Consider the following 20,683-nt stretch of genomic DNA (forward strand, 5'->3'; position numbering starts at 1 on the left):
AATTCAAATTTGCTCATAAATAATATCAAACCTTATTTATAGATACTACAAGGTTAAGATGCTAACGTATAAGTGGACTAAGACTAAAAGTAGAGAGAGAAAGAGGTGAAGAAAGAATCTATAAGCATTCATTTTATTGTAACACAAAATACTATAACCATGTAGAAAGAATAAAATAAATTAACATATTTATTATAGGGTCTTGATATGTGGATCTCTCATAATTAAGGTTCCGGGTATCTGAAACTAATCCTTGAAAAATACAAACCCAGCATTCTTTGGATCCAAGTAAGTGGCTTCATGACTTGGGCTAGTTTTACGAGTCCTAGGCGAATGACACCTGGTCCTATATGAGTCCCACTGGCTCCTGGTGAGCACCACCTGGCTCTAGATGTGTGCTGCCTGACTCCACGTAAGAGCCACCTAGCCCACAGGTAAGTGCATCTTGAGCCAAGGTAGCTCCTTGCTTCTAAACTTAATGGCTCAATATATTTGATATAAAGTAGATAAAATCAATAATGATGGTATGATATGAACATCATTGTAGATGAGAATGGCACAATTGCACAAACGGAGATCATTTATTCATATTAGCATGAGAGCATTCACTGTTATTTCGATTTGTAGGCTGATGGTGCGACGATTAATTCTATAGTGAAGTTTGGTAATACTATTTAATGCAGAACTTTCAGCCAAATTTTAATCGAAACATTAAAACAAAGATGAAATCATAAGCCTACTATAATCTCACATTCAAACAATGGAATCAAACTGGAAAAGAATATTCATTGAAGTTTAGGGATACACCTAAAAAATGGCATGTAAATGTTAGAAAAACTAAAACGATATTTCAACTAAATTTTGTAAGCATAACTTGTGGGAGATTATGCTTTTCTTTCGAATTATATTACACTTGACACCATTACACCTTCAAATAGAAGATAAGTCTAACTTAGCAACATATATTTATGTAATTGGTTTATATTATGTTCACTGGTTCATCGATCTCAATTTGCTCGTTAAAGTACTAATTCGTTATTTTATCCAAGTCATATGCATCTACTTAAATTGTTTATAAACAGGCAGATAATACTTTAAACAATCAGAATCCCTGGGCTAGCCCTATATTTGTTAATTATGTATACAAATAAAATATTTCAACAAATAAAGAAGTGCAAAATACTATAAAAGCGATTAACATAATCCAATAAATTCATACCTGTTTGTTGAATCTAGAAACATAACAAGTCTGTCCAATAAAGGTGCATGCACACAGAAACGCCCGAGGGAGAAATATGGCTTATAACTTACATAACTTTAGTTACAAATTTTGCTTAAAAAGGGTACTTCAGCGCCAAACGCTATCAGCCTATGAAAACAAAGTCGCACTATGATCCAAATACTTCCACATTGCATACTGGACATGCCTGAAATTAGAAAGAAATCTGGAAGTTGGCACGGAAAATTAAGCTCAATATACACCAGAATTGTATCAGTGCAAACATTATCTCCTGCAAACAGTTTATTTTTTTTTTTCCACTTTGTTTGTGCATGCATGCATCTCCCAATCACAATAATTGAAAGCAATCAAGTTATCGCTTTGACACTCAACGGTTCTATTATTAGCTTAAATTAGGGGTGTAAACGAGCCAAAGCATGAGCGAACCCAGGCTCAGCTCGTGTTCGGCTCGTCGGCGCGTGTATATTTCGAACACAAAAAGTATGTTTGTGTTCGGCTCGTTTGCTTAGCAAGGATGGGGTAAGATTTAAAAGAGTCGTTTTGACAACCCTAATTACATAGGCATAAGATGTTAAAGGATGGGGTAAGATTTAAAAATTATTATTTATATTAAAACATTATTTAAATCTAATTTAATAATTTTTATTCTATTTTTTTAATTAATACTTTAACAGTATTTCGAGCCAAAACGAGCTGAACACGAACGAAGAAATCTTTATTTGTGTTCGATTCGTTAACTTAGCGAATGAGCCGAACACAAGAACAAGGAGCCATTTTGACAGCCGTAGCCTAAATAAACCACCAGCATGTACCTTTCAATACTCAGTACGTATATTAGAACTAGATGTGCATGGAATAATTAATCTAGATGTGTTTAACAAGAGTAGAGTGATTGCAAACTCTACTTTCCAAAAAAAATTGTATTGGGGGCATACCCTAAAATACGGATAAAATTCCTGCAATACGCAATACCATTTTCTAAGATCAGCTAATTAACAAAATAGATATGGTACAATGCTACAAAATGCTTACAGGCTACAAGCCTACAACCCATTTTTTCTACAGTATTACCATAAATTCTTCTTGCCATTTACATAAAATACAAGTACACCTTTAACAATTTGAAAGAAATTCAGTGCAGAATAATGCATGTAAAATATTCTTACAAAATTACCTTGTTGATCTTTAACCAGTGACTGACACATCCTTGGTGGTATTGATGCTGGCAGGGCAATGTGATCAGCTTATCTCTGTTCTTGTAAGCCATATAACAAATCACACATCTGCATGCAGCATATGAACATAAGTCACTGAAAGTAGGGAATAAGATATAGATGAATATCAATACAAATCAATGATCAAAGAGCTATATAGCAAAGCTGCTTTCCAGAACAAATCGCATAAACGAACTAGTAATCACTAATTGAATTTCCAGAATTATCGCATAAATGAACTTGTATCGTTACTAATTGGATTCAATTGGGGCTGGATGGAAAAGAAAGTTAGCATTACAACAGTAACAGTCACAATGAAATTGACTTCTAAAAAGGAATTATTGAGAAAGAATGCGCAAATAATACATAGAAAACCTAGAAAGGCCATGTGCTTTAATTAATGAAGCTGTGGTCATTATAAGGTAATCACCAGATTCTGATGTAAATAGTTGTTGCTACTTCATGCTTAGCACTCAACACTTGCATAGGAGTTATAAGCAACATCTTAAAAAGTTGAGATGATCAGACTGCGATCTACCGCATTTATTTAAAGATTACAACCTTAAATTGATAATAACCTTATGTGGGGGTTATGGATGGTTATAAGTTCCAAAGGGAAGATATTTTGTTCGGAGTGCAGAGAAACAAATGCAATGATTTTGAAATTTTATGTGCTTGAAGTAAAAAAAAAAATCAAAATAACTTGTTGAGGGATTGGAAAGTAAACTGATAGTTCATTTTCATTGTATTTGGAATGAATCCAATTCAAGCAATTTCCAAAAACAACATGCGATAATGAGCATCTGCCTACGACACCTCAGAGAAACACATCACCACAACGCCACATCAGTGATGCACACTGCACAATGCATCACCCTTGCAATACCATCTAAACTCTCCCGACAACGCTTGCACTGCAAAGCAGCTTATTATATTTCAGACCTATAATGCTCGAGCCCACACACTACACCGCACTATAACATTCACAACCACCGCCTCTAATACTTTGCTCCCAGGTAATCTCGCTCAGGCGAAGCTCGCTACAATATCTATGATGTATTTGGAAACAATAACAATTTTTAATAAGAAAAGAAAGAAAATGATTTCTACAAAAATTGGTAGTTACCTTCTACAAAAAATTTATCATATATTCAGGTACCTTTTAAATTCAATAAACAGCAAGCAATTCTCGTTATAATAAGGATAAAAAGTGAAAAAAAAAACACCAAACCTGAACATGGATAAGAACCGAAGCAAAAGATGGAACAACCTATAAACCTTCAAAACAGGGTATCCCGTAACTCAATAAGTAGCATCACTTTAGGTAAAACCCAGTTAAGTCAAATTAGCAGTATTACAGCTATAAACCTTAAGCCATAAACCTATTAATAAAACAATCATGATCCATAAAAAACTCTAAATCATTAACCAACAAAATCAACCAGAAGTTATATGAAACCACATAAACCGACCACAATCCAAGGAATCAAAATAACATGTTTATATAAATTAAAACTGAAAACTAAAACTGAAGCTACAAAGGAATGAAACTAAAGCAATTATTACCAAGATGATCTATAGACTTGAAATTTGTAATCTGTGTAAATTCGTATAACACATTTAAAAATTATACAACCTTTTTAAGTGACTATAAATACTACTATGAAATTAATATCAAACAGATTTTGCAACACTAAAGATGTTCTCTCATACTAAAATATTTATAGATTAAAGATATAATAGTTTATAAACATACTCTTCATTTTTCTCTCTCTTAGAAAATAAACTAGTTTTGTATGTAGAAGTTGGCAAGTAGGATATAAGCTCATCAGACAATCCTCTGCTTTCCGCACCAATAACTTCACCCAATGACTGCAATTCCTGTAAAAAGGGAAGAGTAATCATAAATAACATTGAAGGCATCTGACATAAATATAAGACAAATAAGAGGTCTGATTATGCACGAGTTCACGCACAGCATTTAGTGAATGAAATAGACAAAATACCGACATATGTTCTAACAGCCATTCACATATACAAATGACGTATATATTCAGAAAGTTTACACTTTGTCTATTTAAAAATTTATCTTAACAAAACGCTAAAGCATTACAGCAGCAACAACCAAGGAGCCCAGATATTAATACCATGAAGTATCCTAACGGTACCTAAAATAAGTGGATATCAAATTAAATCACACATCTACGGATGATGAAATATCATATAGAAATAGAAAAAGGAAACTTAACAGGAACTACTACAAAATAAGTAATAAAGAAAACATAATGAATGAGGAGATGAACCAAAGTAACAGCATCATTTAAGTCATTTAAGCCTGCGAAGATTCTTAATTAGTAGCAAGAAAGTATGGCACTAAGGTATCAATAACATGAGTATCCAAGCAGTTCAAGTAAGTAGGTGCTAATGAAATAGATCAAACATCATGTCATACCCAGTACCGAGAAAACATTAAATGTAAATTAGAGGTGAAATTGGACACTTTAAAATAAATAAAAGTGAATTTTATTTTTGTATTGAACTAAATTCAAAGCTTTATTTAAAGAGTTACTTCTTTTTTTCTTTTTCTTTTTCTTTTTTTGTGGGCAAGGTGAGCACTCCAAGCCGATATCTTGGGATTCTTCACTTTGTTTCCAACAAATGTGCTACACATTTGAGCACAAAATGGTACTTCTTAATTAGGGAAGACAAACACACCTCATAAGTCATATTATCTGGTTCAACATCATCTTGCTCGTCAACCTGTGGAATATTAAATATAATATTGAGCATCTTTAGAAAAGAAAGAGGTGGGGGCGTGGTGGGGTGTGAAAGAAGTGCATTATGAATTACTTTTGATAGAACCAATTACCTGATTTGTGGCTTTACTGCCTGATGTACAAGACTCTGCACGAGCAACTTCTTTGTTTTTTCCCAAAAGAGAAGAGTCAGAGTAAGCTTTGTCATAAGTAGAAGACAAAACTCAAATTTAAGTTGGCAACACTAAATATAAAACTCAAATTTAAGTTAGTAAAGCTAAATATTTCAATCAATCATGGCCAACTGTTATTAAAGTCACTCATGAAATTTTCTAAGTAGATAGAAATTCATTTCACACAACCATACCAGTTCGTGTTCCAGAAGTTCTGTTGAGCGAAGTATAAGAAAGTTGATTCTCCAATTCTTGCAGTTCTCTGGCATACGCTTCATCCATGAGCAACTGAGAGTCGACATTTACAGTTTGGGAAGAACTTTCATGTCTCAGAAGTCTACCATCACGATCTCCCATGGTAGTGCTGCTTGAAGTTTTAACTACATTAAACTGAGCATCTCGATTAAAGGACTGGTTTGCAGATTCCCGCCAAATATTGTTTGTCATATTTTTGTTGATGCAGAATTATTGGTGATATGGTACAACTTAGCATTAGAATTTTCTTTTATGCAATTAAAATGATATACATTATGATTTCCTTCAATGGAAAGAATAAAAAATAATGAATCACAAGTCAAATATTAATTCAGCAAACTTTCTCTAGATGTAAAAAAGCAGCATTAGAATAAAATCCCAACTTATAATAGAATGATTGAATAATCTGAAAAAATCAACAAGAAGTCTAGAAACACTCAAAATCAAAGAGAATATTAAATTTAATATCAAAGATTTGATTTCTGATGTGTAGCATTTGATCAAAAAAAAGAGAATCGAATAATATAGATAAAGCTGACTAACGAAAGAAAATATCAGAGTAAGAAAATATTAACAATAACACCAATAAAAGGAGATGACTTTCTTCAGTATCAAGTAGTTGCACTTATACTGCATTTACAGAAACCATAAATCCAACTTGCACACATAAGATTGAAAGAAAATCAATTTCATTTTAGCCCAATTAGTGAAATTATATGCTTCAAAACAACAATTTATAAACTCATAATCTATGTTAGTACATAAGGTTGGCATAGGATTAGTCCTAACAGAATTTTGAATTAAGTTCAAAAGAAAACAAAGAACTTCAAATTTAATTTTAAATTTCATAATCACCTAACAACAAGAGTTGAACATCAACCAAATGTAAATCTCACCCATAGAATAAGTGGTAAAATTGGAAACTGAATTGAATGTAATTGCTCTTCAAATTTTTTCCTTCATTCATTAGTTGGACTTCTAAAAAGCCTTGCAATTCTTTTTACAAATAGCCCATAGACTTCTTCTATAATCCCTATTTACAGTTATACCCCTCAAAATAAGATACAAATCTCAACACTCCCCCTCAAGGTGAGCAAAAGATATTCATTAAGCCAATCTTGTCACATAATCTAGACGGATCTAATGAACTAAGTCCTTTAGTGAGGGAGTCAGCCACTTCCTCTCCAGTGGCTAGATGACTTAACTCCACTAGCCCGTTATTCAACTTTTCCTTGATGAAGAATCTAAAGAATCTATCAATCTCCAGTATCAATCTCCAGATGTTTGGTTCTATCATGTTGCACCGGGTTGTTGACAATGTTGATTGCTAACTTGCTGTCACACCACAACTTCATTTGAGTTCCTTGATCCACCTTGAGCTCGACCAACAGAGCTCTCAGCCACAACATCTCAGTAACTCCTAAGGCCATGACCCTATATTTTGCCTCTGTTGTTCACCTAGCTACCACAAATTGTTTCTTGCTCTTCCAAGAGACCAAGATGCCTCTTATGAATACGCAGTATCCTGAAGTGGATTTTTTGTCATATGCACAACTCGCACAATCAATATCAAAGTAGCCCTCAATGTCTATATGTCCATTCTTCATAAAAATTGACCCCTTCCCTGGTGCACTCTTCAGTTACCTCAGAAATCTAATACACTGCATCGATATGAAACTTCCTTAGATCATGCATATAACAACTCACCACATTCACTGCAGATGAGATATCAGACATTTGCGACTCAGCTAGATCAGACAACCCACCAATCTCAGGTATCTCTCACGATCAACTGACTATCCTGCCTCTGTACTCAACTTAAGCTTCTGATCAATTGGAGAGACTACAAGCTTGCATCCCAACATGTTTGTTTCTGTGAGAAGAACTAGTATATACATTCTCTGAGAAAAAGTCATCCCCTCTTGTCTGCTAGCCAACTCAATCTTAAGGAAGTATCTGAGCTGTCCAAGGTCATTCACCTCAAATTCTTTCTCCAATCTTACATTTAGTTGAACATTTTTACTTCAACATCACCAGTGATTATTATGTCATCAACATATACAACAAACATAGTGATGTGACCACCATTTTGACAAAAGAACATTGTGTGGTCGATAATAATCTGCCAATATCTCATGGCCATCTTTTGACCTCATTTTTGGCGAGGTCTAGTTATCTTCTTAGGATTTAGGATCTAGCCTTTAGATTCTCCCTTTGACTATCCTAGAGCTTTAGTAATGGAACCCGCCTCATTTTAGAATTCAAACCACCTCTTTACTCTTTTTGGAATTCCGCATGTGTGGTTCTTGACCTCTAGCACTTAAGACATTGAAACCAATATGAGGGAACTCAAAAGGAGTCCCCATAGAACCATTAAGCCCTAGGATTGTCTGATTCACAATTTGCACATTCGCACGCATAAATATCACAATTCGAACAGTCGACATGCATAAATATCACAATTCGCATCAGCTACGCCTTTATATGTTGCATAATTAATCGAAACATAAAATAAAATTTTGAAAAGATCAATCGCAAACCCAAAATTCAAAGAAAACCGAATCTGATGAGTTTTTGATCTGATCATCGATGAGGTTGTCCAAACCACGTCAGATGAAGAAACGGACTGCACCGCGTGTCCGGAAAGTCTGTTTTACCCAGAAAAGACACACATTTTGCTATAACGCTGCGCAAAAATAAATCTCACAAAAATTGAAGCGTGAATTAAATAAATAAAAAAAAATAAATTTCTATTTAAATCCATAAATCCCTAAACTCACGCACCCGGCTCCCGTCTCCCGTCTCCCGCTCGACAATTCGCCCGAGCCCTCTTCTTCTTTGGTTGAGTGCAGCCCTAGCCGATCGAACTCCTCTTGTTCGCGAGACTTCAGCTCGAGGTCCCCCTGTCACCTGCATCTGCACTTGTTGCCACTCTCTCTACGCAAGATCGCCACCTGCTCCCCGCCGACACTCCTGCCTTCTGCTTGTCACTCCCTCTGCGTCGTTTGTCATCATTTCCCCCATCTCCTTCAGCTTCGGCTCACCCCTAGGTAAGTAAAGGTAAAGTTTCTCCCCCTTTTTGGCTATAAAAACCCCACTTGGTGGATGTTTTCTAGTTGGTTGGAGAATTGGTGTAAGGAGGGAGGTGCTGCCAGAATTCCAGGTAGTTTTCTTCTTGGTTGGTGCTGCCCTAACGTGCTTGGTGCTCTTTGAGTTATGTTCCTTTCGTGTTCTTCCTTTAGGTAAACCGAGCAAGGTAGTCCCTGTTTTCTTTCTCCCTTAGCTATTTGTTTTTGCTATTGGTTGCTTGCTCAACTATCCCTGATCTAGTCTTAATTATTCTCTCAGCTAAAAAGAGAAAAAAGAGAAAAAAGGAAGAAGAGGAAGAATAGTATGTGCTGTTATTTCTTTAATCTTGTTCATGGTGGCATAATTGTTTAGCTTGTATGAAGGTTCAATCACTCAAGCATGAATGGTGAACTTGTTTAACATGGTGGTGGCCAATCCCTCTTGTTTGCTTACTTTAATTTTTTTTAGAATTGGGAAGGAATGCCTATAAAACGCTATTCAATACGCATTTTTTTTTTTTTTTTTTTTTTTTTTGTTAGCTTGGAAAGGGGTTGGGGGGGAGCTCTTCTTTGCTCTCTACTTGTTCTTTACTTTACTGAGTTTCAAAACGTGATGGTATGTTTGGAGAAGAATTTTGAAAGCTCTTCTTTGCTCTCTACTTGCTCCTTACTTTACGATTTTCAAATAGTGATTTAAATGCTCTTGTGGGCTAACATTTTTGGTATGCTTAGAAAAGAATTTCAAAACTCTTCTTTGCTCCTGGTTTTACTGATTTGGAAAGTAATGTTTAAATGCTCATTTATATTTCCATTTGTGATAATTTGGATAAGTAATTATTGGCTAAAATACATCAGTCCAATGTTCAGAAATTCTGAATATGTCTTAGTAATTTTCCTAATGAGCTACCTCTTTTCCTGTTGTTTAACCATTTACTTTGATTTCTTGCTGGTGAGCTGCAATTGATTTGGTGAATTCTAATTCAAAATTCGAGGTACATATACTTTCTCACTTTTGGAAAGATTTAAAAAGTTTTATACTTTTGATTTGTGGGAGGCGGTGGAAATCTGAAGCCCTGTGCACTTTTGTTTGTTATCAAGAAAGATTTACATACATTCCATTTGATCTTTCTGCGTTTACATATGCAGCACCAAAACCTTAATTTGCAGACACTTGGCACCTTACCGTTATAAGAAGAAATGCAGTTTTTGCGGTTCTTTGGATGGTTTTATTGTATATGTTGCTGCAGCTTTTTGGGAGCTTTTGTGGTCCATTCAAGCAGTGGTTTTGGAGGTTTTTGTAGTTAGTTTTGCTACTTGTTGGCTGTAGTTTTCGAACTGGTGTGTGACTAGTGCGAGCTATGGTTTTGATGCTTCTAAGCTACCTATATAGTTGAGGTTTTGGTAATACTGAGGGGCCTGTTTGGTTGCGTTTTTGGAATTTTCTGAAATGGTTTAGGAGGTTTGCCTTGTTGCGGTTTTGGGAGTCTTTGATAGCTTACCTAGCTGTGGTTTTGGAAGTTCTTGGGGGCCTGTTTGGCCGTAGTTTTTAGGGATTTTGAAATTATTTGAAGGCCTGTTTAAGCTGCTCCTAGCCGTGACTGCCATGTTTGATCTTGTTGGGGCTTTGCTCCACGCTGCCCCTTACCTGTGAGCCATTAAATCTTCTTTATTGTGGTGGATTTGCTCCCTCTCTCCCCCTCTTTCGGTTGCCACTCAGTCTCGCAAGCCGAACCACTAATTGCAGAAATGTTTGGATTTATGCAGAAGGGTTTAAAAGTTGTTTTGCTCTATGTTTTTGTTGATTCAAGGAAAGGTTTAAAGACTGCTTTTGGTCATATATTTTACTGTTTTGAGCTGCTTATGCACACTATTTTATGAAGGATTTTTGCACCACTTCGAGTGTTGATTTGTTCACTATTTTTGGAGGCTTTGCATGTCTTTTTTGGGGCTGAATGTTAGTTAATTTTTGTGAAGATTTAGAAGTGGGTCGGCCTACTTTTCTTGTTGTTTCGTTTTGCTTTCTTTGCTCTTGATTGATGATTTTGTTTCAGGTGCTTATGTTCCGACATAAATGCACATGCATAGCTCTTGCTATATGTGAATCATCAAGCAAGACTATAAATTTGATGGTTTTGGGGTTTAAGGGTTGTGATGACAAAAGCAACCGGTGATAGAGCTGAAGAATATTACATCCTACGACATTGAGACTTGACCGAAGGACCTGGTGAGAATGTAAGATGACAATATTATGCACCGATACTAGACTAGCGAGGATTGTTGTCTTCTTAGGCTGCAGGCGGTCCTAGCCCGATAGTGTAATTGACTCGTGGACGATTTATTTTACAAAATATACAAATATGACGACAGAACATATTTTTTTTACAACGTAAATACTTTCAATTGGTAAGTAAAAAAATCTATTTTTGTTTATATGCATGACAAACCACAAACTTTAAATAATACAATTTGATCTTCCACTTGTCAATTACTTGTATTGGGCTAAAAATTGTCCTCCTAATGCTAGTTGAATGTCGAGCTTTATACATGTGAATGACCAATGGTTGCCTACAGAATTCTTTAAGAATAATAAAATATGAGTCCACCCCAAACCTGAATTTTTATAGTCCACTTCGGTCTTTTATAGTTCACATATTTTTTTTACTAGTCACTCGTTCTTTTACTTACCACCCGACTCTTACATATATATATACATTCATGTTTGTCCTGCTAGCTAGATTTTCTGCGATACTTATTTACTCTTACCTGTGACACTTACTCTTACCTGCGACACTAACCCCATTTGCATGAGTGGCAGACACGTCAGGTACACATGTTTATATCATATTTACAATACCTTTTACAACACTTCTTTTACTGCACTTTCTTATTTATAGCATATCTTGTTTATGCAGGCTTTAAAAAAATTACAAGACTTTCAGAATAGAGAACAATAGTCGGTTTACCTAGGGTGAATCGCTATAAAACACTAAACCTGAAACTGCTACAACATGAAGCATGAAGCAAGTCTTTGTGGGCAGCAAGACAAAGATGCAGCGGATAGAGGACGACAATCTACAACAGCAAAACAAAACTACATCAGCTAAACATTTACTTAGTTTAAATAACAAGCCATAGGACTTTGAAGTGATCTGACTTGCACGACATAAATCCTCACCCTATCTTTTAGGTCTTTGCAGAGTCATATTGTGCAATCTAAGCTCTAACTCGCTTTACACTCCGAGGTCGTCGTCCGATACGACGTAAATACTTATATCTTTTAGGTTATTTGTATGACCGTATCACGCAAATATAAGTCCTAAATAATAAAACTGACATGATGAAACATTCAATAACATCTTCTCGAAATTGAAGTTAAACAATAAGATAATTTGGGAAATCACCGAGGTTTTACTCAGGATTGTGACATTTCCTACTTTTCTTCCCTTTGACTTCAGAAATAAATGTTCCTATTTGGTCCTTTTCACACTTAATTTTTCTATGTTAAACATTGAAAGTTCTAAGACTTTGAATTCATGAAGATAAATACCTCTGATCATCATCGAAAGTTTTCTTAAGTGAGTTCAGTAATTTGAGAGGTAATTAATTATATGAAATTGTCTCTATATGGAGCTTTAAGAACCAAGGTAATATAAAACTTATATAATTTTTAATATTATGTAAGAGAACTTATCGGTCAAAATAAAAAAAATTTGCAGACCAAAATGAATTTCATAAATTATTTAGTTTATTTAACCGAGTCTTATCACCAAGTAATGTGTCTATTTCTCGGGATATGTGCATTACTTGTGATGTTGTGCTCGTTTACTTAAATTATTAAATGAATGAGATCCATCTAATATCGTTTTTCAAAAATTAAAATATTATTTTCAAAAATCAAAACATATATATATATATATATATATTAAATTAAATCAAAACCACCGACATAGCTAGTAGTGGAAATGCCAATGTTATGCACGAGGAGACACCACCATAGATTTTTTAAACTTGTCAAACAAGGCTCGAGGTGACTGTTCCAAGCCATAAATTGACTTCCTGAGCCTGCACACTCTGCCCACTGTCTGAATTGTACCGAATTCTGGTGATATGTCCATATACACCTCATCCAGCAACTCACCATGACGAAAAACATTCTTCATGTCAAGTTGGTGTAACCTTCACCCACCATTCACAGCTAGAAAAATTAATGTCGTCACTGTGTTCATCTTCACTACCGATGCAAAGGTCTTGTCATAGTCAATGTTATATGTTTGACTATACCCTTTCTTCATCAATTGTGTATTGTAACATTCAACTTTCCCTTATAGATTTTATTTTACTGTGAAGATCCACTTACACCCAACTGCTCTTTTCTCGGTTGGTAATGGAACAACCTCTCACGTCCTGTTCTTATTGAGAGCACCAAGTCCTCAAGCATAAAGTCATACACTTTGGATCCTCTTTAGCTACCTGCCAAAACTTGGGTATAGAGATAGTGTCTAAAGATGCAATGAATGCTCCGTGTATAGACAATATGTTAGAGTATGAGACAAACTGAGTAATATCCTGTGAAAAACCAAAACAATCAAGAGAATAACGATCAGGAGAACAACCCGCACTGTTGTGAGAGATCATCCTTAATGCAATGGGAGTGGGAGGAGAAGGGAGAGGATTCATATCAGATCATGGAAAGGAAGGCATAGGTGTCTTAAAGGTCGGATAAGACCGAGACATGGGACTTGATGGCACGAGTGACACGACAGCCAATGTTCCTTCATTCTGCCTCCTACTTGTATACACTCTCAGCTCTCTTTGAGCTTGAATCTCTCTACCTTCAGGCTCATTGTCCTCATTTTCTGGCTCTCCCCAGCCAATCCTTCCCACACAATTGGGACAAGACATCAATCTTACATGCTCCATTCTCTGATCATCACTAATCTCCCCCTCATGCCTCATACCTCCAATGTATGACAATTCACTAAATGAGGAGGTGACCTCCAAGATGTAATATGGTTCGAGCTCTCTAAAGGACACTTTCATGCTCACAAATAGTCTATTCTCTATCGAACTCCAACAGACAATTTTTTTGGGTAGCAGAATAACCCATGAAAGCACATTCACAGCTCTAGGATTCAGCTTCAATACTGATAGTTTATTGTCCTTCATAAAACATACACAACCAAAAACCTTCAACGGGAAAATCCCATTATTATCTCCTTTTAACATCTGACAATGAGACATCAAATCCAACACTCGAGGGCATTCTGTTGAACAATCAAACTGTTGTCAAAACTGCTTGTCGTCATAAGTTATTTGAGACATTCATTGTGATCATCATACTTCAAGCTACTTCTAGAAGATTTTTATTTTTCCTCTCTGCTACTTCATTTTATGTCGGTGTATATGAATATGTGGTTTGATGTTATATCTCTTGGGCTGACAAGTATTCCCCGAATGTCTTGTTGGTATACTCCGTCTCATTATCAAATCTCAATACTTTCACTATTGCACCATATTGAGTCGCCGCTCTGTGAAAGTCTTTAAAGCATACAAACGGATGACTTTATTTCTCATCGGATATAATCAAGTAACACGAGAAAAACAAACAATGAAAGTCACAAAATATCTATAATCATTCATTGAAGTTGTAGAACAAGATCCCCATACATCTGAATATACCGAATCAAAAACATCATAACTCCTATTACCAGAACCAATATAGAAGCTCCTAATATGCTTACCAAAGTTAAAAGAATCACACACAAGTTTTTTATTTATTTGTCTTTACATGCAAGAATAGATGCAAATGACGCAATATATTAAACGAAGAGTGTTTGTGCGCCTGTGATGTAGCAACAACACATTCTCCAAACTCCTCTCAGATACTCCTGCTATAGCATTCTCAACCATGGATATCAAGACTGATTATATCCTCTCTATCCAAGTGTCAGAGTCTACTATGCCAAGTTCCAGTCCCAAGTCTCTAGCCAGTCCCCTTCTCTTGAGATGACCATTGGAATATCAAATGAAACAACATAATCATTGAAGTATAACGACACTAATGGATAAAAAGTTCATTAGAAAGAAAGAAGCATGCAAAATATTAAACAAAATCATAGAATTGGCACACCTTATTGTACCTTTACCAACCATATGTTGTGTTGTACCATCAGGGTCAGAATGCTCTCTGAAATTGCTAGGTGAGTATGGGAAGAAAACTCACTAGCGACACCTATCATATGTCAAGGTGCACCATAATCTATTGTCTATTCTGTTAATCTTGTGGTGGATATATAGACAATAGAATGTGTATCACGAGTGTCTTTTGCTGAGTGAGCATAGCTAGTAGTGTTCACCTTAGATGACGATAAGATAAATGCATTCCTAGTCACATCACCTGCCTCTCCCTGCTTTCCCTTCAACATCTCCAGTAACTCTTGATCCTCATCGTTAAAGGACAACCTGTCTTTCCCTCGTTCTCTACTACCATCAGATTTGTTCGGTAACCCCCTCTTCCACCCCTTGGGCCCCCATGATACGACCAATGCCTCTAGACTGTCCACATCCACCGGTCAGATATCCCTCTATCATTTTTCCTATTAAAACAACCTCGACCCGGCGTGACAAACTCAATTATGTGGTTAGTCCATCAAGTTCAGATCCACAAAAAAGAGATCTAGCTTTACTTGTAAGGTAGCAGTTTTCGTTAAAATGCTAGCTCCATGTATGAGCCCAAAAAAAACTTTCAAAACTTCAGGATCTATTTTCCCCAGAAGTTCCAACTCTTTACTTCTCGCAGTATGTCGGCCTTCTGACATCCTCAAGCACAACGAAAAAGTTCAGATCACACAGGTCACACGCTACTTCCTTCATGCAAGTTCGTGTGCTCCATATTGCCTTAGTTCACATGCAAAATCTAGTGCAACTCCAACAAAGGAAGCCCTGCTTCACTGCTTTCTTTTCACACCGAAGCTGCATTACTGTCTTTCCCCTTCGCTTCGTCTCCGCTGCATCGAGCCGCATTCTCCTTCACGCTCGAACAAAAACCCCGTTTCCTTGCTCGCACTGTAAGCCGCTGGAAACTCGCAACCCTGTTCGAAACTACAGTGACTGAAGCTCTATCCTCCCTGGTAAGTCGCTGTCCTCCTTGCTCGCTCTGGTAAGCCGTTGGGAAGCAATGAAGATCGCAGCACACACAGACAGCCGACGCTCACCAAAGCTAGAGAACGAAGCGAGATTGCAGCGCTCACCGACAGTCGAAGCTCACCTAGCAAGGGAAGCGAAGACGGGATCGCAGCGCACAAGAGCCGCTGAAGCTCTCGTCTTTCTCGTCTTCCACATTCTTCTTCACGCCATCCAGTGAATCTTCACTGTTCACGCGACTGGGGTACGCTTGGCTCTAGATACGAGGAAATATTAGCCTGCTGATTGCAAGAATAAAAAAACGCTCGTATAACGTACCCGGCCCGAATCAATGGCCCCACCGAAACCCGCCCAAATTTATAATTATAATTAAGTTATAAATACATACGTATTAAATTGTATGTAACGAATAGTTAATAACATTATAATAATGAGGTTTAAATCGTGTTATACACGTAGAATTTGAAAATAACCCGTTAAATCATCATATAACATGTGATTTTTGAAAAATAACGCGTTAAATTTGCGGCATAACACATGGAGAATATTTCACTAGACCGTGTGTTAGAACACTATGAATATTCCCAACGTGTTATACCGCGGGTAAGAGAAAATTATAGGGTGGTTGTATAACACGTGGGGCGGCGTTATAACTCGCGGTATAACACGCAGAGAATATTATCACGTATTATACCGCGGGTCAGGGGACTGTATAATTGTGTTAGTATGTGTGTTATTAGTGTATTATTAGTGTGTTATTGTGTATTATTAGTATATTATTAATTTGTTATTAGTGTGTTATAGAACAAAAACAATTTACTTAAAAGTCATAACTTATATTTATTAAGAACTTATAAAAGAATAATAAAATTTAGGACATATATATAACGGAGAAGTCCATCGAAACTAAACACAAAAACCCAAAAAAATATTTCTTCCAAAAACCCTAGCTACATGCGTCCAGTGCTGTGAAATATTTATTTAGCTGAGTGTAAAATAATTTTATGAAAGCTGGCGGGAAATTGATCGGGCGGTGTTTCGGGACGGGTCGCGGGCGAAGCTTTATTTATTTTCCCTATTTTCGTCTATAGGGCTGGGATTCCACGTGGCTTCCGTTAATTGGACTCCGCAAAGGCAATATTTCTTCCTAGATACAGCTTTAAATTGCATTTTCTAGGACATAGTATTTAAATACAGCTATGAAGTGATTCTTCCTGCCGCTCAGCAGCTAAAGCCGTTACCAAACAATCCCTCAGTGATTGGCTCTAGTATCATGTGCCACTATTCATTTTCTTTTATAAATAATCATTTTCTTGTATAAATAACATGTCCTAGATACAGCTTTAAATTGCATTTATGCAATGTTGATGTTAAAGATCAAGATGATAATAAGAGCTAACCTGATCTGGAAGAGTTTGGGCAAGTGCTAGATCATTATGATCGTGGAAGCGCCCTTCAAAATTCTCTTCCACTACATATGTTACCGGAGCATTGACATAATGACTTTCCATTTGCTGCTTTTTCCCTGTTTGGAGTTCCACTTTCATGATAGCCACCTAAAATTCATACCTGTTAGCTGAAAATACCAGTAGAAAGGACCTAAGAGTCTTAAAAACAATAGAAGTTCTAAAAAGAAATTATAAAATACCAAACCCTCATAGTGGAAATGCCAACGTTATGCAGCTTTTGATAAATTTACCCCTCATGAAAGAAAAAAAAAGAAATTATGATAGAACCAGATAATGCCTAATGAGGTACAAAAAATGTTATTGCATTGCTTCCAAAATTTAAGAAACAAACTAAACATTAATTCAACAAAACAGGTCTTACCATACTTACATGAACACTGATTTCAATAAAAACATTTCATTATTTTAAAATGTCTGCAAAGAACCAAGAAACAAATTTTCACAAGCACATTAGGAATATTATTTTTTTCTTATGTAGCTTCACAGATAAAAAGTAGGAAATGGGCAAATGTGTATTCACATGTCATTAAGGAAATTCCTTTTGAACTTAACATTCCGACTTTATATGTTATGGTGAAAATAAAATATAAGCCTAAAACAAGTGTTATGATAAAAAGCTAAGAATACACATTCCTTCATAATGCAGTCAGAAACAAGCAGTAATGCAAGAAAAATACTAAAGAAATACAAGTTTATATGAATATTTATAGCTCGAACCATGTTTCAGGAATCTCCAGCAACATGAACATTTAATGAACTCAACATTTTAAATTTAGAGATTACTACAAAAATAAAATACAAAGCTAGAAGAAGCACAATGATGCACAACGTAAGAATACAGATTCCATGGAGAATAAAATCAGAAACAGAAAGGCGTACGAGAATACCACAAGAGAGTTACAACTTTATATGATGAATTACAATGGGAAGAATGTTTCAGTAGTCCCAACAGCAAAAGTGCACATAAGTGATTATCTAAAAGTCAGAACAACCATCATTTTAGCTGAACAAGGCAACAAGATAAATTATTTACAATAAACATTCGAAAAGCAAGAGAAACCATAGAACTACAACAAACATATGTTTATAATTGTATCAAAGGTTTAAGGGATTATGTGGCCCTTCTACGGTTGGAATATGATAGCATTAGACATGACTATACCTTGAATTAGAGAAAGTCGCCTTAGATGGTTTGGACGCATCAAGCGTCAACCATCTAATGATCCGATTAGGAGAGTTGATGTTTTAGATTCGACTTATGTTATGAAAGACAGGGGTAGACCTAGGAAGACTTGGGCTTATTGTATAATAAATGAAATTAATTTATTAGAACTAAATGAAAATATGACACTAAATAGGACGCAATGGAGAAAAAAGATTCATGTAGTCGACCCCACGTAGTGAGATTAAGGCTTTGTTGTTGTTGTTGTTGTTGTATGGGTATTAAGGCTTTGTTTGGTTAAGCATTTACTTTTATATATGTCTGCCAAAAAGCTGTTTTAAGAAAAAAAACAGCATTTTAAAGATAAATAACAATAACATTCCGAAATAATATGAAAATAGAGTTTTTTAAAAGTTTTTATAAAAAATCATAACCAACAAAAATACTAAATAAATAAATGATTTTTTTTTTTTTCTGAAACAAACACCGTAGGAAGTTTTCTCAAACGAGGCCTACGACTTCACATGAACTTTCCAAGTTCATGTTAAAACCTTCTACTATCATATTATTCACATGAAAATACTTATGAGACATTATAAACGACATGAGGTCATGAACCATAATCCAACTTCAAGCTAAGGCAGGAAAATTAATTGAACTTTGGTTATCATAGCTTCAAAATGTGGCTTATTAGGAAATAGTGATTTATGTAACCTGTGGATAATGTACATGCGGATTGGTGGTATTGTGGTGACCACCCTATCCACACGTAATATTTCTCCCTACGATGAATATCATTTGCTTAGCAAAAGGAAACAATTTAAATATCTCAAATTCTGATCCTATCTAACAAAAGATGCACTAAAATCCACTTTTGTTGGACAAGAATTTCCTAACTTAAAAACAACTAACTGACATCTGGAGGCACAAAACAAAATTATTTGAATTGCTGTTTCCATATAGCCAATACTCTCTCAGAAGAGATGGGTCCATGGAAATCCTGAATCCTTGTATTGCTTAAGCTAAGCAAAACTTCCATCCACTTACCATAACTTTCTCATTAAATTCCCAAGAATCACTTCGTATCGTCTACCTCTGATGAAGGAAAGCACCGGTAAAGAATCCATCGTAATGAATTACGAGTCAGATGAAAGAGAGGTGTATTTTTTCTTTTTTGTTTTTGGGGCAGGGTGAGCGCCTGTGGATCTTGACTTTGTTTCCCGCCGATGTGCTACGCATTCGATCACCGAAAAATAACTCATTAACACTCAACAATTCTTAACGTTAAACACCGTTAAATCATACCATTTCTCCATCTCAAGCTCGGCTCTTCTCTAGAACCAGAAAATACAAACCCTAAATAACGAATCATAAAACCAAACGAAACCGATTTGAGCCAATTTCAAGTAAAGTTTCACCGAATCACCTGCTTGAAAAGCTCTACGCTTTCATTAAAATTCATCGAGAGGGACAATTTTTATCCCGAGATTCCATTTTCCATCTGCATCCAACGCTATAAACAGTGAATTCTTTAATTGCGGAATCTAGAAGGAAGGATAGGGAAGAAGAAAAAGTTTGTTAAGGGATGATGAAGGACAGCTTTCCCGACGCTCCCTCCACTCGGCAGTCGTTGGTCGGTAGCAGAATCCACGCCGCCGAGTGTGGTAGCAGACAGAGATTCAGCGCCGAAGATGTTCTCCTGAGTTGAGGACTGACTCAGTCCTCAGGCGTGGAATGTGCTACCCGCCACAAAGTGTTGACACGAATTAGTCATGCCTCTGAGGTCTGATTTGAGAAACCGGGGAAGGTGGGGGCTGGAATCAGGGGTGTAAACGGATCAAACACGGATTAACAGAACGTGTGTTCGTATTTGGCTCGTTTGAAATTTAATTTGTTTGAAATAAGCTCGTGCTCACAATTATTCGTGAAGTTACTTTTCTTAACGATATCTATATTAATATATTACTAATATAGTTCATTAATATATTATTTTTATTAATTTATTATATATTATAATTTATAAAATTTAATTTTTTAAAATATCATAATATTTTTATATATAATTATTTTAAATTATTTTATATTTCGAACAATAACGATTCGAACACGAACGAACACATCAACGTTCGTGTTTGATTCGTTTAACTAACCGAACGAAAAAACTTTGTTCATGTTCGTATTGTTTACTTATCGAACGAATCGA

The 20,683-nt window shown here is 35.9% G+C and overlaps 1 protein-coding gene across 4 annotated transcripts; it reads right to left on the reverse strand.

Moving 5' to 3' along the window:
- Nucleotides 1–1,180: 1,180 nt before the first annotated feature.
- Nucleotides 1,181–20,275, reverse strand: LOC110028195 (E3 ubiquitin ligase BIG BROTHER-like). Of its 4 annotated transcripts, none has more exons than XM_020729943.1 (9): nt 20,078–20,275; nt 19,907–19,981; nt 17,250–17,405; nt 5,578–5,773; nt 5,324–5,370; nt 5,170–5,214; nt 4,211–4,335; nt 2,415–2,523; nt 1,181–1,427 (listed from the first exon to the last, which is right to left on the reverse strand). In XM_020729943.1, the coding sequence occupies exons 2-9, from the start codon at nt 19,940–19,942 to the stop codon at nt 1,389–1,391; spliced, it is 753 nt and encodes a 250-aa protein (XP_020585602.1). In that variant the 5' UTR covers nt 19,943–19,981; nt 20,078–20,275; the 3' UTR covers nt 1,181–1,388. The 4 variants fall into 4 exon arrangements, with proteins under 4 accessions (XP_020585602.1, XP_020585601.1, XP_020585600.1 ...); XM_020729942.1 differs by having other exon boundaries at nt 5,324–5,373; XM_020729941.1 differs by having other exon boundaries at nt 5,324–5,409.
- Nucleotides 20,276–20,683: the final 408 nt, after the last annotated feature.

Source organism: Phalaenopsis equestris, unplaced genomic scaffold, assembly GCF_001263595.1.
Source record: "Phalaenopsis equestris unplaced genomic scaffold, ASM126359v1 Scaffold000504, whole genome shotgun sequence".
NCBI classification, from domain to species: domain Eukaryota; kingdom Viridiplantae; phylum Streptophyta; class Magnoliopsida; order Asparagales; family Orchidaceae; genus Phalaenopsis; species Phalaenopsis equestris.